The sequence below is a fragment of the Aulonocara sp. 'chitande type north' Nkhata Bay genome, linkage group LG4, assembly GCF_057382095.1.
Source record: "Aulonocara sp. 'chitande type north' Nkhata Bay isolate Kocher_YH1m ecotype deep benthic linkage group LG4, A_spYH_male_GT1.1, whole genome shotgun sequence".
Taxonomy (NCBI): Eukaryota; Metazoa; Chordata; class Actinopteri; order Cichliformes; family Cichlidae; genus Aulonocara; species Aulonocara sp. 'chitande type north' Nkhata Bay.
In genome coordinates this window covers 17,281,024-17,304,041 of record NC_141347.1, presented here as the reverse complement: position 1 = coordinate 17,304,041, position 23,018 = coordinate 17,281,024, and the positions used below count along the sequence as shown (strand labels likewise).

At 41.5% G+C, this 23,018-nt stretch overlaps 2 protein-coding genes across 3 annotated transcripts in view; one reads left to right on the top strand and one right to left on the bottom strand.

Annotated features, from left to right (window-relative positions):
- Positions 1 to 20,059, top strand: part of epn2 (epsin 2) — a 25,477-nt gene extending 5,418 nt beyond the window's left edge. The window contains exons 2-10 of one of the 2 annotated variants that reach the window (XM_086288766.1): positions 1,876 to 2,635; positions 3,552 to 3,706; positions 9,513 to 9,625; positions 10,760 to 10,864; positions 11,358 to 11,478; positions 13,831 to 13,980; positions 14,643 to 14,735; positions 15,929 to 16,162; positions 16,387 to 20,059. In XM_086288766.1, the coding sequence (XP_086144892.1) occupies positions 2,208 to 2,635; positions 3,552 to 3,706; positions 9,513 to 9,625; positions 10,760 to 10,864; positions 11,358 to 11,478; positions 13,831 to 13,980; positions 14,643 to 14,735; positions 15,929 to 16,162; positions 16,387 to 16,718 (1,731 nt within the window). In that variant the 5' untranslated portion in view covers positions 1,876 to 2,207 and the 3' untranslated portion in view covers positions 16,719 to 20,059. The remainder of the gene's footprint in view (positions 1 to 1,875; positions 2,636 to 3,551; positions 3,707 to 9,512; positions 9,626 to 10,759; positions 10,865 to 11,357; positions 11,479 to 13,830; positions 13,981 to 14,642; positions 14,736 to 15,928; positions 16,163 to 16,386) is intronic. The other variant, XM_086288767.1, reaches the window with a different exon arrangement.
- b9d1 (B9 protein domain 1) lies at positions 17,386 to 23,018 on the bottom strand. The gene is made up of 7 exons (XM_086288768.1): positions 22,838 to 23,018; positions 22,615 to 22,683; positions 22,327 to 22,438; positions 21,587 to 21,683; positions 21,349 to 21,411; positions 20,801 to 20,868; positions 17,386 to 20,552 (listed from the first exon to the last, which is right to left on the bottom strand). The coding sequence occupies exons 1-7, from the start codon at positions 22,898 to 22,900 to the stop codon at positions 20,425 to 20,427; spliced, it is 600 nt and encodes a 199-aa protein (XP_086144894.1). The 5' UTR covers positions 22,901 to 23,018; the 3' UTR covers positions 17,386 to 20,424.

The window sequence follows — 23,018 nt, the reverse complement described above, 5'->3', positions numbered from 1 at the left end:
TCCACACAGACTTGTACTTATGTGTATGAAAGAACTTTGTTGGGCTTGTCTGTGCACGCCTGGCATTGAGCTCTGATCAATGAAAAGGATAAGTCATCATAGGTTTGCCTGGAAGGCATCGAGGCAGGCAAAACAATGGGCACCGACATCCCAAACTGCAGTTTATTACTGATAACAGTAATAACTGCATTTGCAGTCCAAGCACAACTCTGTTAATGGGGGCTTGCTGTTCTTTTCCAGCACCAGCAGCAGATTTAAACGTGTTATGTAAGCCTTAGGTGTTGCATACTTAAGCGAGTTTTCACGGTCAAGAGTTTTTCACATGGCACTTGGGTGTGTACGTTACGCCGCTGTGAGTCTCCGCCCACTATCCATACTTGTCTCTGTGTCTGGCAGGAAGTGATTAGTGGCTGCTTTGCTGATCTTTTAGAAACAAGTACTGAGGCGTCATCAGTCACTTCTGTGGTATTCATCTGACTGGAAATGGATTATCTCCCCTGCCACCCACCGGAGGGTGGAAACTCATTCTTACTGTTAATGCTGTGAAGATAAAGGCGTCTCATTCTCAGACTTGTTAGAGAATTGTGGTTGAATATATTGGGGAATTAAAAAAGCAAAGCTCTTATTTTATATATACAGGGCTTATTAGACCACCTGTTGTTTAAAAAAATGTTTTAAAAAATGTCACAAACGAAATGTTACTGAAATTAAGTTTTTATACCCAGAATTTAAGCCGACACCCTGGACTTTTCTGAGAACTCAGAAATTACTGCTTTTTCTGCTCAGCTGTAATTTGGCATCCTAATCAAAAAATAATAATATGCTTCAATATTTTTTTTCTGCTTTTGAAAAACAGTAAAATCAAAAACAATAATTTTATATTTTAGCATTAAAAATAAAAATTTTATTAAAGAGCTTGTGCACACTGATGGATTAACCATTTCAGTGATTGCCAATACTGTTAATTTAAATCTTTGCAAAGATTGTGGTCAAGTTACTGCTGGTGAATTACATTGATAACTTCTATGATCTTAGAGCAATATTATACATACACGTTGCTCTCTGTGTTATATTTACACCATATCAGGTTTTTTTTTAAAAATCCCTGAACAATATTTTAAGGACTTATTTGTACTCCATAACCTGGTGCTCAAGATTAAAATGTTAGATTATTGCAGACCTCTTTATATGGCATGTTGTTTCATTGTAATTGTCTTCACATTGTCCTCCAAGTTCACACAAAGAATATGCACCTGAAGCAGTCTTGGAAGTGCTGGGGAATGGTGTGACCACACAGATTTGTTTAGTTTAACAAAAATCTTCACCATCCGTCCTAGTAATTTGCCATCGTGTCAAAGTTACTGTAAACTTAAGTGAAATTATAAAAGTGGAAACAATTCTTGTTCACAGCACCGTGACTTTGTATGATATAGAGGGGGCATGCATGGAAATTGCTTATCTAAGTGTGAAAGTATGAAACATGTTTGTCTAGTTTCAAAAAGCGCTTACAGCTGCTCTTGTGATTACACATCGATGTGAGCTTACTGTTTAGCTGTGGAACTTCATGAAAGACATTCAGATTAGCGTGTGACTTCAGCTGTTCAGAAATCTGAAATATAGCAACGCGTAGGTTTTTCTTGGGCTATTGAGGTTTTGAGTTGTTATTGCTGGCATGTGACATTACTTTAGGGGTGTGAAACTTATTAAAGAAGATGCATATTAAGCTGATGTTATGTTTAAGATACTCTGAGTGATTGCAAGTATTGTAGAGTGTGCTTGTTTTTTTTTTGTTTTTTTTGGGGTTTCTGGCCCTTGCCTATATTTGTTTTTCATATTGTTCTGTAAACTAACCTGTTATTTGTCGTCTTGGTCTAGGTGATGGCATGGTCATGTGTTCAGCCGGCACTGTGGGTGTGGAAATGGTTTTAACAGACGCTGTGTTGGAGGACTCGGGAACACTGCACTGGCCTGGAGGAGCCTCATAAACAACCGCGTACATCCACAAACCGCTTTGTTACAGGAAAACATTAACAAAACACCGCCGTGACAAAGGACACAGAAACGCGGGCAAACAACACAAGCTTCACCTGAAGGGCACGTTTGTAACTTCTGGGTGTGTGTAACCCAAATATTGTTGGTGTCCCAGCTGCTCTCCTTGTGTGAGAGTGTACGTTTGATTTCTTGTCTGTCCCATCTTAACCGCCACCATGCCAAGCACCATCCGCCGGCAGATGAAGAACATGGTTAACAACTACTCCGAAGCGGAGAAGAAAGTCAGAGAGGCCACGTCCAACGACCCCTGGGGGCCGTCGTCTTCACTCATGTCGGACATCGCCGACCTCACTTACAACGTGGTGGCCTTCAGCGAGATCATGAACATGATCTGGAAACGACTCAACGACCACGGCAAGAACTGGCGCCACGTCTACAAGGCGCTCACCTTGCTTGACTACCTGATCAAGACGGGCTCAGAGAGAGTAGCGCTGCAGTGCAAAGAAAACATCTTCGCCATCCAGACTCTGAAGGACTTCCAGTACATCGACAGAGATGGCAAGGACCAGGGCATCAACGTCAGGGAGAAGAGCAAGCAGCTAGTGGTCCTACTCAAAGACGAAGACCGCCTCAAAGGAGAGAGGTGAGACCTTTTTCTTTTTTTATTATTATTATTTTCTTGCAGCAGAGTGCATTGCCGTCCTTTCTGCACTTCTGCTCTTCTGCTTGCAGCACAGGCATCAAATCTTAGAGAGGTCAAACCAACCACGACCTTTAATACAGAGGAAGCAACAAAGTTCAAAAGGCTGTCTTAGTCTACGTGACTAGATCAAAACATCTGTATTACGCGAGAGATTCTTATGTGTAGTTTAAGAGATCCATGCCTTCTTACTAAAACAGTTAATCCTTGGAAATAACTCTGTAACACTTCTTATCTTTATCACTTGTAATGTGTGCAAAGAATGTTGCTGGCTACAGATTTAATACATTTCCTGTCTTAACAGTCTGGCATGACTTTGTTCTTTCAGTGATTTTTATTTTATTTATTTTTCCCCCCTTCCTCCACTTCAACTCGGTGGCGTATTTAGAAATATGTGATCACTCCAAGACTTGCAGTTTTGACACCTGCCTTTTTAACACACACACACACACACACACACACACACACACACACACACACACACACACACACACACACACACACACACACACACACACACACAGTCTCGAACTGTACACAGAACAGAGAAAATGTTTTGGTTGCAACTGTAGTGTTTCCAGTATTATCTTAATTGGTCTGTGGGGATTTGTTTGACAGCATGTTTAATCTAAAATAATCATTTTGGCACTTTAGGATTGAAACCACTTGAAACCCTGATTCTCGGGGTAATTCTGCTATTAGATGTTCTCGCTTTGTTTGGTTTCATGGCTCCATCGTCGTGTCACCCTAGTATCTCATTCTTATTCGTTCTGTTAGACCTAAAACTAGAGTTTCTTAGCTTAAGTCAAGATGATTGATCACAGATATTAATCATATATTATCCCTTTTGTCCTGCTAGGTCTCAGGCTTTGAAGACCAAAGAGCGTATGGCCCAGGTGTCCACAGGGAGCAGTCATATGGGATTTGGCCGAGGCTCATCTCAACCCAACCTCTCCACTTCCTACAGTGAAGAGTATGGCAGATCAGAGGGATCACCTGCTTCCTACCATGGTTGTGAGTACTGGATTATAATTACCAGTCGGCTTAACACATAGAAAGGTGTCACGCCATATGTTTAAGCAAAAAAAAAAAAAAAAATCATGCAGTGCACTCGATTATGGTTACTGTATCACAGTTGGTGTAACTTTGGCCTACATCCTGAAATCTGCCCCTCCCCCTGTCCTATCTCTGGCTAGCGCTCCTGCATTCCTTAATTCTCTCTTTCCCACACACACACACACACACACACACACACACACACACACACACACAGAAGAGGAAGAAGAAGAAGACCCCCCAATCATCTTTTATCCACATGGCAAAGGAATCTGCTTCCCTTTATAGTGATGCACTCGTTTCTCTAGAGACGCATGACAGTGACAATGTAGCAGAGTGCACGGAAACCACTAAGGGTCAGTTTTATAATATTTCAGACCTCTTGTCAAAGCATGAAATAATATCCCTTTCATTCCATGATGTAGAGTAAATACAGTACAGGGTTGTTCATACTCAGTGACATCTTTAGGTGATTTTGCTGGAGTTTCTAAACGGAACTCTTTTCCTTTCACACTCTAACCTCCCACCCAGTTCTTTGTACACAGCAGGATGACTTTGTGTCTGTGTGTGTGCGTGTACGCCTATGGATGTGGGTTTGTTGCCATGCATTTGGTTTCAGGCTGCCCAGACTTGTCTAGCATCCTTATGGAGTGTACACCAAGCTCTCATTTATGGCCCACATTCCTGTGTGTACATTGTGTTTGAGTGCGAGGCTCAGAGGCGGAAGCTACAGCAGCTGAGTCATCAGTGCAGAAACTGATGGAGGATCTGGCCAATAGGCGTTAGGCTGTGGGAGTTGCTAGGGGAGATTTTTGGGATTCCAGACAAACTTTCTGAGTATTGTTATCCAGACAGGGTGTGAATAAATGGCCGTGTGAGACTGTAGGTGTAAAGCCGGCCCCCAGTTACCAAAATTAACCTCACCCTGGGCCTAAAAATCTCTACATTTTATCTTTTATCTTCTGTGGTTGATTCTTATACATTTGGATAATGGTGCCTTTTTATTTCAGCATTTTAACAAGTAAAATACATAAAAATAATCGGAAAATATCTAATCTAAAACATCTAGTAATTACTGTCCAGTAATTAAAACAAAAAAAAATATTTGGCAGGTTTTATAGAAATAGTTTTATAGTGTCACATACTCATGTGCCACATACAGAAGAGACAAGGTTTGAAACCTTGTCTCTTCTGCCACTTATCTAGGTCACAGAAGCAGTCTAATGGGTCAAATTATGGTTAAGTGAAGGTAGCGCGTAGGCAGCTGCATAGAGCATCTGTTGTCAGATGGGGTTGATATCAGAAATAAGTGGCACAACTGGTTTGTGGGCTACTCTGTGTTGTTGCTGGTCCATCAGCCAGCTACAGAGAAGAGTGTAGTTCTAGCATACGAGTTCAACAGTGTGTTTAAAAACATGCTGGATGCCAGTACACATTGCAACCAGTATGCATTTGACTAACACACAGCATCATCCACATGTGCAGTGTGCAATGTGGATGCATACAAAAACACCTCCAAATGTTAAGTACATTTAACAACAAAAAAAAAAACCCTGATGTACAAAGACAAGAGACTGTGTCTGCAAGAATGGTGGCTGCTCATGGTTCTCACACATAGAAAAAACTCTCGTGTGCAATTAGCACCACATAAATCCACGCAAGATGACACAAGTGGTCATCAGCCCATTTCAGCACAAAAACCCAGCCTCCTTCTCTTCATAGCTGGAATTGCATGGTGCTCATGCAGCCTTAATGTAGTTGGATGCCTTAGCTTTTGTGGAATTGGAATATCATTAAAGACAGCATGAACCAAAGTGGAGATGCCAAGATAAGAAATTATTTAACTAGCGTCTTATCAGCTCTTTAAAGATTGAAAACTAAGGATGTTGAAATGTTTTCTGAAACCAGGCAGAGATTTGTCTGTAGCATATGCCAGAAGACTCGATTATCCATATATGGTTCATTCCCACAGTGGTGGGTAAGGAACTGGTGTGTTTTAGTTGGCTTTCAGTTTTTGTTTATTTGCCTTTCTGTTTTGTGGCAGCTCAGTATGTCTTCAGGCTCAGTGGTCTTTTTAAATCTAACAAGAAAAAAGTATTTTTCTTCTGCTAGATCACTGCATAGCATGTGTGTGTTTATGACATAATGGTAAATTTACTAGGGAGTCAGCACGTGTTCTTCAAGAGCCAAAGCTTTTTTTTTTTCCCCCCCTCTGATTTGTCAGACATAATTGTGTTTGTATGGTTCCACTGTGTCTGTTTTAGCTTTAGTACAGCTGTTCAAGGCAGGCATAGATGAGGTTGAAGCCATAGCTCACTGTTCCAGCTAAACAAACACCTTTTACCTCAGGTACTTTCTCAGGAAATGCATAGTCTGGAGTCGGAGCAGCAGAGACACGGGTTTGATGAGGAGCAAGGAAAGGAAGAACATCAGAAATATGGAGCTAGCGCTGCCACAAACGATTATTTTGATAGTCGACTAGTCACCAATTGTTTTTGCGATTAGTCGACTAATCAGATCATGCATCCATTGGACGTAAAACATACAGCTTATTCCACTAGCATGCATCTGCTTTTATATAACTATCAGCTTACAGCTTGAAGTGTTTAAGGTATGTGCTAACTAAAAATAAAGACAAGATCACAGTTTATTAAACTTTTAATGAAATTGAGATTGTCTCGGTGGAGTTTAATAAACTCAGCCGTCTGCTCCTTGCTATCTAAAATATAACAGGACACTGGAGTAAACTCTCGACCATCTCACACTTCTGTTTAATCAGTTGTCTGCTTGACGTTTATTCGGCTGTGTGAAAACTATAACTTTAATCTCAGCCAAACCGATTTACTCAGGAACAAATAAAACGTTGAAAAAGCCAAATAATAACATTTTTAAGTTATCTAAGTGACTTATATATCATGTTAAACCTGAGTAGCGAAAGACCGCGGGGGGTTTGAAAACGATGTGCCGGGAGTTGAACCTTGACCTCCGGGCCAGCTCATCTCCGAAAATGTCGGAGCACTTTTGTAAATATGTGATGTCTTGATAAATCAACCAGATATTTGATGTTTACACAACTACATTCTCGCCTGAAAATATCCGAAAACTTTATTTTGTGACCCAAAAAGAGTAATATTAAAACTAAGTAGCTGCCGCCATCGTTGGAAACTGGAATTGGCTGAGCCACGCTATGAATTCTGGGATAGGTTGGGTCACGAAGGACACACCCGACCCATCCTTCAAATCTGGGGAAATTAAGGACGCATTTGTCGGCTGCATTTGGAGATGTCTTCGAGTTTGGACAGCCTTCGTCGCGTCGCTGTAATGTAATCGGCCTACAAATGCAGCCCCTGAATTTGGACACAGCTACGATACTGGAGACTGCTTCTTCTTCTTCTGTGTTTAACAGCAGCTGGCATCCTTGTAGATGTAGTGCTGCCATCTTCTGTTTCAGTCCGTTATTACACTCTTAAATCCTACTATTTATTCCTGTGTCTTTCAGAATCTCACAAAGCTTCAAACGACGCGTCGACTATTGAATTAGTTGTCGGCGATTTCGATAGTTGCCGTAATCGTGACTAGTCGACGAATCGTGGCAGCCCTATCTGAAGCCAATACCTAGAAAACCTGCACAGGTGTGGTTGTTGCTGTCGTTGTTTACAACACTTTTTGTACTTGCATGGGATTTTGAATATGCACATTTCTCTGAGTCTTCAGACTTTAACTGAAGACTTTTGACTGTTTTTTGGCTAAACAAAAACTTGTTTTCGGTTTTTGACTAACCTAAAACGGTAAAGGTACAGTAAGCAGTGGAAAGAAATGTAGTTGTGCAGTTTATTGTAATGTGACAGTATCTGCTCTTGTGGTCATTTATTGCATGGTTTTAGAGTTTCACTCAAATAAAACACATGCTTGACTTTTGGTACTCTCTTGAATGAAACGATTTGACTTTTGCGACCATTCATCGGATTATTTCTTGACGCATCCAGAGTTGACAGTGGTGAAGCTTTTTAGACACTTTTGTTAATGATGATCTTCTATGTAATAGATAAATGAGGCTTTTGTTTCTGCAGAGCACGGGCTACATATGAGCTGTTTTTGTGTTACTGGCTATCAGGTTTCTTTAACCATTTCAAAGAAGACTGGGCCTCTTCATTTTAAGGGAAATGTCTTTTTTGTACCATTTCTACCATCTTCTTATGATGGAAACATTTGATCGGGCAAATTGTCTGTGTACGTTTACAGATAACTTGCTGATGTGATATGTATTTTCAAAAATGTCTTTTCAGGGTAGGAGGATGTTAGTCAAAGTGAAGTTTCAAAGTTAGTCGCATCAAAGAGTGAAACTAACATTTAGTCTTTCCGCACGTCATATTTGTGTTACTTGGGTTTTTTGGCCTTGGGATTCTACAGCTGCTCAGGGTTCGACGTATATTTAAAAAGAAATGAAGCATGATTATGATCATGAAAAAATAAGTGTGCATATTTGTAGCCAAATTGGCAGTAGAAAAAAAAATAATGGCTGGCGTGTTTGTGTGAAGGAGAGAGGCGAACGAACGAAAAACAAAAGTACCCCAAAGGGAAAATTTGATCAGTCCTTCTTTTTTTAGTAAACAAAACAAGTAACAGGTTAAAAGAAAAGTGTGTGTGTGTGTGTGTGTGTGTGTGTGTGTGTGTGTGTGTGTGTGAGAAGAACTATCATCACATAGAAAAGCACACGTTAAGTAGAAAATCCAGGTCATTATACATATATTCTTTGCACACCCACAACATTCACGGAGAAATAAAGTCAAAAGAATGACATGGCAAGAAAAGACAAATATGATGATGGCCTCTGTTTCCCATGGAAATGAGTTTGTTTCCACACTGAGACACAGTCACACTTTCAGTTCAGTTGAAGCCGCCATAGTGAGTGTCTCTCTACGCTCTTTCTTATTATGTTCAAGCCAGCTGGCGTGTATGTTTGTTTGTTTGCCACGTGCGATGTCTGCGTGTTTTGTGCTGCCACATGGCCCGACTTAATCCAATAAGCTGAACGGACCTATCGTCTCCCACGGGCTTGCAGTGAAGACCTATGATCACACACACACACACACACACACACACACACACACACACACACACACACACACACACACACACACACACACACACACACACACTGTGCTTTCTGTGCAGGCTAATAAAATGCTAAATGTGTCTTGCATTACTACTGGATATTGTGTGATTGCATCTGTTGTGACAGAAGTTGTCTTAAAGTACCTGTTAGGGAGTTTTTATTGTTTTATTCGATTATGCTTCAAATGTTATGTTATACATATTTCACCAGACACAGTTTTCTGTAGAAACAGGAAGCTGACCCTGTGACACTGACATTTACCGCAAGAGGACTAGTACAGAAATACATATCCGCAGAAGTTGACTTGCATTATATTATTCTTAGAAATTGACTTGCAACACACATACTTTGTGACACACACACACACAGCTTACACACAGACAGCATCAGGACCTGCATAACAGGAAATGTGATTATATTTGCATATTGACGATGTAACCTATAAAAATAAACTAATGCTGCAGTACGGGGTGACTCTCTGAGTTTCACCCGTGCCGCACGTTATCAATCTCAAGTGTCTCAGTGTTGTTTACTCACCTGACTGTTTGTTAACTGTAAATCTCTGACAGTACCAGTTAGTGCATAATGAACTGTGACGTCTTGCCCTGTGGCAGTAACATTAACATACATTCTGAATTTGCTGCTTAGCTACGTCTCCTAACGCCGGTTCAGAACTGGAACAGGCCAGACCTCAGACCAGCGGAGAGGAAGAACTGCAACTGCAACTTGCCTTGGCCATGAGCAGAGAGGCTGCAGAGCAGGTATGCACACTTTGTCGCACATGCGTATGCTAACATGCCAGACATGGCTGTTTCAAGTCGAGGTGGGCAGATTGATTTGAATATCGAATATATGTCAGAATACTTTAATAATCCCAAAGGAAACTGGATAGCAGCATTGGTGTCAGTATCAGTTTCTATCATTAAAGTTTGTTTGTTTGTTTTTGTTTTTGTTTTTTTAATGAAAAGGAGGGGGAAAAATACCTTAAACTTCCACTATCAAAAATGTCTGAAACCTTATGTGTTAACGGTCATGTCAACTATAGGACATTGAGTTGACTTGTGTTGTTTAAAAGTGCTTCATGGCATTCTCACACCAATAGTTTGTTTTCTCCGTATCAGCTTTTGCCCCATGGTTTGTGCATCACTGCCAACAACATGAGAATGTTCAATTCACCTTTTGGCCTGATGTGTCCGGCCAATAAGCGGAAGGAAGAAAAATAAAAAATAAAGGTGGTGTGTTCTGGACTTCTGGAGAATATGGAGAAACTACGTTAATTTAACGTAAAGTTTCTAGCCCATAAAGACATTTGCAGACCTCTAGTACCGTGCCACATCCTAAAGAACAAAGCATACGTGGCAGTGGCAAGTTGTTTAGCTCAGAATTGCGATATACTTCTGGTAGTTGGTTCAGATTGGGGGCCAAAGGGGAAAATGAACCAGAGTTTGATTAAAGCTGACTAAACGCAGCAGGTGTGAAAACAACCTTAGAGAAAGGCACACTTATATTCCAGGTCTTCAAAAAGCCCATATTCAAAAACAGCTGAAAGGAGTGTTTTGTTGTGTTAACTAATTATTTATATAGGAAAAAAATCACAGTGATTTAGTGGTCATTAAAATGTCTTCAGAGTCATGAGCTTTGTATGTAAGCTACCCTTCTAAGTCCACAATTGGCATTATTGGCCCTGTATTTACTTTGCATTAGCTTGATGTCAATATTTTCAGTATTGCACAGCGCTAGTTTTCAGTAAACATACAATAAATGAGCCTATTTTGCAGTAAAAATAAGATTAGTAGTACAAAAACACATCTTTAATTGAACATCACTTTGAAAAATGTCATGTTGAGAAGAATGAGATAAGTTACACATGGGTTGGTCTTTCTGTGTGTGTGCAGGAGGAGCGCATACGCCGAGGAGATGACCTGAGACTACAAATGGCCTTAGAGGAGAGTAAGAAAGAAGGCCCAGGCTCTGCAAAAGTTGCCAAGAAGAAAAAAGAGGTAAAAAGCACATAAGCGTAGTGGTTGCGGTGACTCAGTTATTCCATTATCGCAAACACGCTCCTGAAATAGTCTTGTCTCTCCCCATCTCCTTTTTCTGCCTCACCCTGTCTGCTCCCTTCAGTAGCCGTAATGAAGCCGCTAACTGGCAGCAGACTGCCGAGTTTATTTGTCATTATTCTGCCTGAATAAGTGCCCGGCTGCAGTTTGAGGCCACGGAGAGATAAAGAGTTGAAGACGTACGGTTGCACGACAATGACTCATGTTGTTCTCAATGCGTAATGACATAACTACCCTCTATGTTTGAACAGTATTCATGTGCAGGATAATGGCCAACGGATTGTCTTTCCTACTTTTTTCCATTTCATATATTCCGTGTATATCTTCAATCACCCCCTTTGTATATTTCCTCTTTTGTCTCCATGCTTAATTTTCCTTTTATCTGGTCTCCTGTCGTTTTGTTATTTTCTAACCCATGGGTCTCTCTTTGTAGCCACAGTCCACTTTGATGGATCTAATGGATGTCCCCGAGCCTGGTGCCAGTGCTGACCCCTGGGGCACGGGAGCTGGGGCCGGAGCTGCTGCTGCATCAGCTGACCCATGGCAGCCTTATGGTATATACATACACACACTCTTGCTTTCTTGAAAGTTGTTACATCATGTGAGATCTACATACTAGGGCTGGGCCATATTATACTGTTCAAGGTAATACCGGTACAAAGCTAGGCAACGATAAGAAAATGACATCACGGTAGAATATGGGTAAAACGCGCATGCGCAGTGCCGAAAAAGCACGGAGAATGCACGGTAACGGAGAATGTGAATGGGGAAAGTAGATTGAGTGAAAAGAATGAGCCAGAATTGTTTTGTAAAAATGGTGCAGCTTAACTGGTTTGGTGTTTGTCCGTCAGATACACAACAAAGCACTTTTTTTTGTAGAACATGCAAGTGGGGCCGCTGTATTTGTCGACTAAGGTGCTTGTAAATCTGGAAGTAATCTGGGTCCTAAACTCCGTCCTTTAAAGTCCCGAAGTCAAACAAACGTCACTGAGAGTTTAAAACTGTCTAAATTCTTTCACCTTTAATGAAATGATCATCATTGCTGCTTTACCAGGTGTAACTATGAAGTTTAACATCCAGGCATCCATGAAAACAGAATTCGGAGTTAGAAGTTAGCAGGAAGTTAGCGGAAGTTAGCTCGCTAGTTTCGCTAGTTACCTAAACATGATATAGCATGTTCTGACTGAGAGATTTCTGAAAAAATTCAAACGTACAGCTCTGCTATCACTTCCAACATAAATGAAGACAGAAAACTAAACAGCAGTGACGTTTGTAGGGTTACTGAAGTTGGGCTAGCTGGTTTATAATGATGTGCTACGTGATCGCTAGCGACACAGCTATGTTAGCACAACATAAACAGTGACGCTCGAGGATGAACGCTAACACTTTTCCACTCGATAAAAGTTAACGTGAAGGTTCCTCATGGTTAGAGACAAATGCAATCGCATGGCAGGATGCTGTAAACAGACCAAACTTCAGTCAGGAGAACAATTGAGACAATCCATCCACAATACGAGGTTAGTCAATAATATGCTGCAACAACAAGGGAATAGAGCAGCTGTGATAGAATACAGCATTAATGAATCAAAGGTACAGAAGTGGAAGAAGCAAGAAGAATGAGTTGAATAAAGTTTGATTTATCTGACTGCTTTGTTTCGCTTAATGTGCCTTATAATCCCGTGCACCTTATGGTCCGAGAAATACGTATTTGACTTTTTTATTTGGCACACTGTGGTTTCATGTTGCAAAGCACCTCTTTTTAACTTCAGTGGATATTATACATGGTTATGCTCAGGATATGTCAGCCCATTTCTACTGGAAATACCTTTTGGTTAAACTTTCAGCAAGGAATTTGCATTTGCACTGTTAAATGTTTATATAGCTTTAATGCACATAAAAACAGCTGCTTGTTTAAGTAAAATGAATGGATCAGGTTTTTTTTGCGCTAGTAAAGTTGTGGAGTTGTATTTTGTCTCGCAGAAATTATATCGTTATCGCAAATTTTCCAAATATATATCGTGATATATATTTTTGACCATATCGCCCTGCTCTACTACATACTATCACTGAAAAGTTTGCATGTGTGTGAAAGAGATTTCTGCTCTCCACCTGCCGCTTGCAGGACTGTGACTCTTTGTTACACAGGAATGCTGCTCCACTGGCTCAGCAGCATTACTGCACTGAGGGTTGGGGAGGGTGAGAGTTAGCGGAAGACATTGTGAAGGAAGGGATCATGATGCTGGGAGAAAAGCAGGCTCGGGGAGTCAGATATGTAATAGTCCTCTGTCATGATGAGGTTGGCGTGTGAGAGGGAGTGTCTATGTGGATAGATTGAACTGAAATGAACTATGCAGTAATTACTCAGTTTATTTCAGTATTTGTTAGTCTCGGGTTTACAGAAAATTTGTTTAAATGTTTGATTAAGGAAGGGCATGATAGTTTCTGTTGCAGCATAATCACAGACGAAATCACATATGTGAGATTTTTAGATAATTATAACACAGATTCTTTGGAGTCCTAAATGAAATCACATGATCCCTCGCACTGTTTGCTCTCTGTACTCTGTGAAATGTACCTAATGATAAAATTTGAGGACTGTTGAAAGAGCGGCAGCCCAGAAATGAGGGAGCTTACTGCGTTTTTATCCCTTATCTGTCGTGTGTTTGGTTGACCGTTCATTCTGGATTCTGTGATGTAATTCGGTAACATAAATAATTTTTCAAGGATAAGGTGCTTGTTGGTTTTCCTTCCTCAACTCGAGGCTGGACTGATGTATTAAGTGAGGCCCAGGGGGGCTCAGCGCATTAAATTAACCCTGCTTTTCACCAATTCACTCCCCTCTCTTTACCTGTATATACCTTTAATCCCTCACCCACAGAACATTGAATGTCTCCCCTTCCCTCCAGGATCTGCCCCTAAGCCAGCAACCTCAGTGGACCCATGGGGCACTTCTACTGTCCCACCCATCAAGAGCAGCGATCCCTGGGCGCCCAACTCCATTCCTGCTTCTGACCCATGGGGTTCTGCAGCAGCCCGCCCCAAACCCTCCAACACAGGTAACCTTCTCTCCCCCCCCCCCCCAGCCCTAAACATAGCCAGCTTTGCTGCCAACTAAGTACCAAGGTGACCTGTCATGTTGCTTCTTACCTTGTGATTAATAAATTAAAGTTGCAAGTACACAATGTTTTAAAAAGAATCATCCGATTTCAAAGAGCTTTTTAAAAATCTTGCGGTGACTTTTAGAATACATGGCTGAATTTAAGTTTCACATAGAGAGCTTACAATGTTTACAACTGTGCAGTGCGTTTACCTCCTGACACACAGCATGTGTCCGTGTGATTGGTTTGCTGTTTGTCCGTCAGATACACAAGTCGGTGCATCCACTGCTGTCGTTATGTTACCCACTGGCAATCATGTGAAACTCACGAATCCCTGTATGTGTTTCGATTGTTACCGAATTAAAGCACTCTGAAATTGGATGATTCTTGTTTATACTTTTTTGTACTGTATAATTTTCCAAGGTTTTAATGAAAATTCAGTCGACTTGAAGACTCAAACTCACAACAGAGCAACACAGCACAAAGTATTCATTGTCATTCATACTCATATTGTATTCCATTTGTCTTTTTATGTATTTGCTCTGTGTTTATGTGAACTTTTGTCTACTTTGTGTATTGTCTTGTATTCTTGCATTTGTGTATGCATTTTCTCCTTTCAGGTAGCTTTGACCTGTTGAGCGCATCCAATGGTACATCCAAAGAAGACTTCTCAGAGTTTGATAGCCTGCGCTCTTCCTCCTCTGTCCCCACTGGTACTCACCCTGTCTTTGTCTCTCTAATGACATGGAGTCTGTGTTGTTGTTGTTGTTGTTGTTGTTTTTTGTTTTTGTCAGTGTCTGTCTGTGCAGATGCGTTGCTTCTGCATGGCAGAGACACACACATGTCTTGTGTTTATATGTCAGTATCACCAGACTGGAGCAAAGGCAGCATTATAACCACTAAAATTAGGTTTTTAAGCTGATTTGGCAGTAATTGTATCAAATTGTGGCCGGGAAACAGCTCTTTGCTCCAGTCTGGTTCCATTTCACTGTGGTGTAATCTGGGGCAGCTTTTGAAGGTACATTGTTAAATAAATTATCAGACTCAGTTTAGGGAAACCCTCTCAGATATGACCTGATTCTTGTTAAATCTCGATTTGGGAATTTACATCTAAATTTAAACTAATCCTATTCACAGCTCCATTCAGGTCTGTGTCTGATAAGGTTCCAGTGAACAGTTTGGACGGTGTTATTCTCTAGTCTGAGTGTGGGAGGATGATGACTTTTGCTCTAGCTCAACACTAACGCAGCACTAATGCAGTCCAAGAGGTGGTGAGGAAAAGAATAAAGTGAAGCGACCTTCTACGGAGCGGATTTGAGCTCCAGCTGAAATCTACAAGATTTATGGGGCATTGTAGGCCTATCTCATCTTACCATGGCTGTTTCTAAGATCTGCTACACTTCATTTCTTATTTTGTGGCAGCAGTTTTCATCTTTGACATTTCCGTTTGTGTGTGTTTGTGTGTGTGCTGTTGCTAGTAAGCTGGGTTTATGAGTGCATCAGTGAATGTCTCCACTGCTATCTGACTGCTGCCACAACAAACAGCCAGGCTGTCTGCCTCTGATGTCTTCTCATAATAGCGTCTTCTGATCATTTTATGGCATCAACTCAGTTTCGTTTTACTCTCAGTCTGAATCTGGTTTGCTCATGTGCTGATAAACATGTCCGCTAGTAGGTCGGCGACTCTGAGAAATCCAAATGGACAGCAAGTTTAGAGAACAAAACAAAATAGAATACCACAGTAAATCAATTCTTTTTGTTCAAATACTACTCTTCGGTATCGTAGATGCCTTCAATTATTTGCCGTGCCCGACTGGAGTAGGCATTAAATCCATAATGCTTTGCCCAATTCTGAAAGCAGCTCGTTCAGCTGTAAAATACGACTACCTCTACTTTTGTTCTTCAGGTGATATGGGCATTGCATCTTCTGTCCCCTCCCAACTCAGCCTGGCCAGCAGTAGCAGCCTGGACATATTTGATCCCCTTCCCACCTCAGCATCTACTTCCATCATCACAAACCCAACTAGAAAGACTCCTGAGTCCTTCCTGGGTCCCAATGCTGCCCTGGTCAATTTAGACTCTCTGGTGACCAAACCGGCCCAGCCTGCGCCAGTTGTCAACCCATTCTTGGCTTCAACAGGTGGGAGAGCAAAGAGAATGTGAAATCTAATATTTTATATATTTATTATTATTATTTATTTATTTTCTAACAATCTTAGTGGGATGGGTGAAGAAAGTGTTAGCTTTGAAGTATTTTAGCGAGTACTTTATATAATGTCCAACTGACATAGCCCAACTAAACACAATGTACTGTTGTACTAATGTGTTTTCTTCCTTTGTTTGTTATCCCCTCACTTTATTTAGGTGGCTCTGCTCCAACCCCGGCCAACCCCTTCCAAGTGAGCCAGCCAGCTCCCCCCACCCTCAACCAGATGCGCGTCAGCCCGATGCCCTCTGGCTTTGGCAGCATGGCAGAGCCCATAGGCCTTTCCTCCATGCCTCCTCAGCCCGTCCCCATGGTCCCTCTGACAGGTATGGCCCCCATGGGCCACTCGATGCCTGGAGTGGGTGCTGTGGGAGGCATGGGGATGAGCGCAGGGATTCCATCCTCCATGTCCATGCCCCAGCCCCTGATGAGCATGCCCCCCCAGGCTGGGACTCAAAACACCGGAACCACCAACCCGTTCCTTTTGTGAGAGGATGACAGGGAGAGGGACATCATGGAGTAACCCTTCCTTTTACTCTTCAACTTTAGCCCCTCAAGAAGCTTCAAAACGAACAAGGAGACGTCTTATCTCAATTATCCATTTATAACCAACTCCAAGCCAGAGTCCCAGCAGGACCCTCTCCTACCTTACCACACTCCCTAACTCCTTTCTTCTCTCTTTCTTTCTCTCCTACAAGCTGCCTAGTCCTGTGTTCCATGCTGATCTAATGATAATGTTGATGACCACAAAGAGTTTGCATCAGTCCACAGACTTTTAAGAGTAGCGTCAGTGTTTACAGTTTTTCCACTGAGGCAGGACTTGGCCACAGTCTCTCCTCCCTGTCCTTTTCTCAATCATTTCTCCCTTACTTCTTCCCTTTAGGACCGCTCCTCTCCTCTTCTGTAGTGGAGTGACAGGAGAGTCTGACTGTTCTAATGCCAGGATCTTATCTCTTCACTAGAGCTAATCTTTTATAAGCCCTGCCAGCTGGTGTGTGTGTGTGAGAGAGTGCACATCTCAGTACTTTTACACTGTGTATTTTCCAGCGAGTCAACTTCCACTCACTGGAGTAAAGATGAGAGATGGTTAGATGTGTTTATACTCTGTGTGCAAGTGTGTGTGTGTGTGTGTGTTACAAAGCAGGAATTTTGCACAATTGTTTGCTTTTTTCTTCTTCTTTTGTTTCTTTCTTTTTTTCTTTTTTTTTCTGTGACTGTTGGGCTCACCGCTACACCTTAGCTTAGGGAGGACGTCCAGCCGCTTAAAACAGCCGAGTCGACACACACACACAAACACAAAAACACAGTGCCTCGGCTCATGGTCACAACTCTCATCTGGTCACTTCCTCTAATCTCTGAACTTTCTTCAGACCCTCCAGATGACCTTTGACCTCAGTGGTTCACAGGAATAACAATGAAAGCTTCTCAGAGGAGATGTTTTGTTTGTTTGTTTTTAAATATCTGTGTTTTTGCTCACATGCAAGTGTACTGATACTAACTACTACATGTTGAGCCCCCCCAAAATGTTTGTAGTGAAAAAGACATGAACTGTGGTGGCATCAGTATTTTTTGTTTTTTTTTTGCTATATAAATAGGATGCAGTGAGGCATCATGGGACAGTTTTTTTTTTTTTAATTTAAGTTTGTTTCAAGGCTCAAAGGGATACGTGTGGAAGGAGGGTTGTGTTTGTGTGTGTATGTCTGTGTGTATATGTGCGCGTTTGCAGGAGAAATGCATTTAGTTTCCAAGTGTACTTTCATGAACAAGTTTTCCCATTTCTCAGTCTGATAAGTGGAAACTGATTTGGAATTAGTTTCTGAAGTGGAACTCAAACAAGGGGCAACTTAGGCATCAACGACCTTAAGTGTGTGTGTGTGTGTGTGCGCGTGCCCGCATGTTTGCAGCAGATATCAGTGATTGTTGCTTTAACAAAAAAATATATATTTTAAAGCATATGACAGACACTTGGCATTGTGGGAAGAGTTTACCTCTGACTGGATTTGCTGGCGTTAATCTATCTACAGGATTACATTACCTAGTGGGAACGCACGCACTCACTCACACACACATTTTCAAAGGGGGTTGTTCCAGGATCAGTCTATTGATAGCACAGGGAATCCCACAGCAAACAACAGCGAGTCATGTTACGTAAACGTGCGGTTGTTTTCTTGTGTTGGTTACTTTATTTTGTTTTTGTTTATGTTAGGTGTAAATCCATAGCCAAGCTTATCAGAGTTTTGGAGCTGTGTACCTAGCTAAGCCATGTGTCATCTTTATTTTATTTTTTTTCCTGTTACTCTAGTTTGTGTCACCCTATGGGTAGGCTATGTAATTCTCTTCTCTTAGAAGCACAACTGTTACCAAAGTCATAGCGACTGTGATTTCGGAGGATGCCGTACTCTGATTACTTTGAACAGTAGAGTCACCGCTTACTGACATTTCCCCCCTTCTCTTTCTGTTTATTGACGCTCTTGAGATCAGAGACTCCATTGTTAAAATGTTTTATATTTCAGAGCTGTTTTACATTTTGTTCAGAGTTTTGTGTAAGAAAGTGTTACTGTTGGCTGAACATCAGCACATTTACTGACAGCGAGCAGTGTGTCTTGTCTTTCGTCATTTTGGTTGTGAAAGGTGGGTTGATGACATTCAGCTATGGATGAATTGCACCTGGTGTACAGACCCTTTTTTGTGTAAGTCAGAATAGTTTCTTCAGATCTTTCTCAATAACTGCCAATGTGACTGTGGAAAGCTTGTTTTTCCTTCCTTGTTAATTTTTCTTTTGATATGGATTGGCGCCCCCTCGTGGTCTGCTCTGGTATGATAGCTACTCTGCAGGACCGTGGAGACATCCACTTAAAGCAGACCTTCATTTCTCTCAGGCAAAAACAAAAGGAGGGGCAGCTCCGACCGTACGTGTGCGTATGCTTTTCACGAGGGTGGCGGTGGTGATTGCTTTTTACGTTTGGGGGTCCTGAATGAATGAATGGATGCAACCCCTGCAGACCAGCAAGCATTTTTACATTTTTTTAATCTCAACTAAATATATGCAAAAATAAAAGAAGGAAAAAGTGAACGAGATAAAAACAGACTTAACGCTTGATGTGTTTTGCAGGATAAAATTTGCTAACTAAGTCTTGTTCATGGAAACACTACTATGATATTCTAGCTCAAGATGTGTCACCTTCTCACCGGCCTTGTCTTTCACTGCGGGCCTGACCTTAAACTTCACTCTCAGCAATTGCAGGAAAGTTTATAGAAGCGTCGAAAAGAGAACAAAGGCTTCGAGCCGTCGCGCTCAAACAGTCTGAGAACGCTGCAGCCGGAAAACGTTTTTTCTTGAATCCCTGGCAGCGTTGTTCACAGTCGTGACTATGGTGCAGTGAAAATGTGGCCTGTGTGTAGCGAGCTCCTCTGTGTTACATTATGTATTCACTATGCTTTTATCAAGAGGACTAACTGACCTTACAGGCTGTCTGTCTTTGTATGCATAAACAGCCTCCTTTATTCTTTTCTTTTCGTGTCTATTTACCTTTCTCATAGTACTGGGAGCAGGCTGCTTTTTCTTTCCTTTTTTTAAATTTTTTTTTTTTTTTATTGGATACGTGCTCAACCTGTTGGCATTATAACTGTATAATATAATTTATCATTTGTACTATTGTAACATACTGTTCTTCTGTATACCTTATTATTCTGTGTAATGGGTTTTTGTAGGAAAAGTCATTGTGGTATTTTAACGACATCTAAACAAATGAACGCAGCAGGCTCCGCACCCCTGTCGGATGAGGACAACTGTAGCTGCAACTGGTTCAAAATAAACTGTGTATCACTTCAGCTCTGTCCGCTCTGTCTCTCCTTGCATGTTGTTTTTAGGGCTGGGGATGTTTTGCCCACAGACTACAGCGATCTGTGCTCAACATGTGTAGTTTATTTGTGTTAGAAAAGTTTTTAAAAAAACATACAGTAACAGTGAAAAAAATCAAAAATGGTACAAAAGGTATAACTGAAAGCACATTAGTATAATTCCATCTCTACACAATATTTCCAGATGCGCACATTATTGCTGGTGTCTCATTTGAACACGGGATTGTCACGGTGAGGGGAAAAAATGTCGCCTTAATGAGGAGATGTGTCATTTGGCCCAAATTTCCTTCAGTCTGTTAATGTTACCACATGTTTTATGGTTGTTCCTCTGTTGATCAGCCAGATGTGGCAGAGGGCTTGTTTGCCGGGCCTGATGGTCCCGTCTCATAGTCCATCTTCTTCATGTCTTTAGTCATGATGAGAAAGGAGACTGACACAAAGCCTTGTGAATGAACTCTAGTCACTGCAACATTAAATATAAGACACAGAGTTTTTGTTTTAGTCCAGAGCCTGGAGTAACTTGTGTGATTTGATCTGTTGTGAATCTAAAGGCTCAGTCACTAGAATAAGAACTGCGATAGGAGAAACAACTATTTCAACAGCAACAAGAAGTTAATAGCACTAGACTGGACTCCTTTCGGGTTCCCTGATGTGACTTTAGCACAGCATGCTAGTTTTGGGACTAAAGAAATACAGACAAGAGCCACACACCTTCTCTGCCCTCACCCTGGGCCACCACTTTAGGATCTGTGTATTCAGGCCGTCGTCCCGTCAACCACCTGAACAGAGGAGAGGAAAAAAATTGTGAACCTTTCTATGTACGACAAACTGGCTTAAGAATATGCATTTAGCTTGAGATAAACTCAGTTTTCTCAGTCTACTCTGGAAGGCTTTTTAAGGCAAGTTAACCATAACTTGATACTTTGATACAAGTGGCTAAAACAAGAGGAAGAAAAGCCCTTAAAAAATGTGCTGCTGCTGTTTTATTTCAGTTACACTGTCAGGACAACAAATGACATAACTTTGGCATGCCACCAAAGTTATGCGACCTTAGGTTGTCAGGAGATAACGTGGGAATACCTTTGTTTGTGTTTTTCCGCATACTGATCACAGAAGCAGGAAAAACAATGTTAATTATTCTCACCATACAGGTAATAAGAGCCTATCTTTAGCTCAGGTGTTGCGCAGTTTGTACTGCTCTGAGATCATAAGCCACCCGAGCTGCTGGCAGAGAGATGAGAAGACCGCACACATCTCACCCTGTGAACTTCTGAAGTCTCCATGTGGGCTCAGGAACAAACATGGGAATGGTTTTCGTATGCCTGAAGAATAAAAATAAGGTTATTTTCTGTTTCACGCTCTTCCTGCTGAAAGAAGCAGGTGGTGTCTACATGCTGACATGGCTCAAAGGTGAGCACGAGTCATTTGAAAATGGTACTTGTGTAGGGCAACCCACCCCCCCAAAAAACCTAATAAGTAAATGAAAGCAGTACTGACTGTCCTGGTGTGAAGGGGATGTGTGTTGCTCCGTAGCCTCTGACCACATCGTTGCCAAAAACATCTGGACCATAAACACTCACCACAAGCTGAGGCCCTGGAAAATGAACCCATTAATTAATACATAAATTCTCTGTCTACAATAAGTTTTAGATATTACTTCTATTTCTATTTTCAGAGCAGATCATCTGCCTCAATCTCACCTATCTAACATTTTCCTCTGTGGTCTTCCTCTTTTCCTCCTGCCTAACAGCTCCATATTCAGCATCCTTTGTCCAACATTTCCACTTTCCCTCCCTCCATGCCAAACTCTGTCTCCAAACTGCTCAACCTGAGTGGTCCCTCTAATATGTTAATTTCCAGTCCCGTACATCCTGATCACTCCCAGACTCCAAACCATACATCATAACAGATCACACCACCATCCTTTAAACCTTCCCTTTCACTCATGCTGCTATCCTTCTTTCACAAATCGCCCCTGACACTTGTCTCCACCCAGCCTGCACTCTCTTTTTCACCTCTCTTGTGCACTTTGGACGGTTGACTCTCACATACTTGGTTGGCTGTCTGTCAGTACTACAATTCATCTCTTGTCACTCTATCATATACTTTCTCTTGATCTGCAAAGACAGTGCAACTAATTTGCCCTTCTCCTTCTAAAGGATCTAATATTTTTGTCAACAGAGGGCAACTGTTTGCAATTAACCACGTGTTTTTGAGTGTGTTTGTGTAATGCTCACATCCAGATGGATTTGTGCTCTTAAATGTTGTTGCCAGTGGGAAGTTCCATATCAACCTGTGCGAAGCTTGGCTGCTTTTACTAGCAATTTGCGTGATGCCTTCCTCCAACCCCTATAGGACGAAAACAAACAAACACACGAAATTTCAGTAGGGGCTGGACTTTAACCATTTGTTATTTAGTAAAGACTTCATGACCCCTTTTCAGGCTAATTGTTCCTTTACTATATATAAAACTGTAATTTTATATTGAATCTCGAGATGCAGAAAAGGACTTGACAGCTACTCACCGTGGTGGGAGCCCAGTCGTGGCCGTAGACAAAACAATATTTGCAGTACAAGTTGTCATACTCTGGAAACTGAAATACAACAAAGATAATATCAGCTTTACACCTGTACACAAGGGTAAACGAACTGAGAAATGAGACGAATCCATGGCACAAGTTACCTCAAAGGGTGCTAATGCTAGCTGAACAATCAGCTGCTAGGCTAAAACACAGAAAGCCCACTCACGTTCGCTCCCTCAATATGTCCGTTCACCGTAAGAAGAAACACGGATGGGTTGCTTGCAGCCATTACGGCTTTAGTTAGTAAACCAGAAGCTGAATGCGTTTCTCTTTCATGAAAGATTCAATCCGCTGCAGAAGAATCCTGCTGCTGATCATTCCGTTGCTAGGGCGACGCTTTTCCTCCT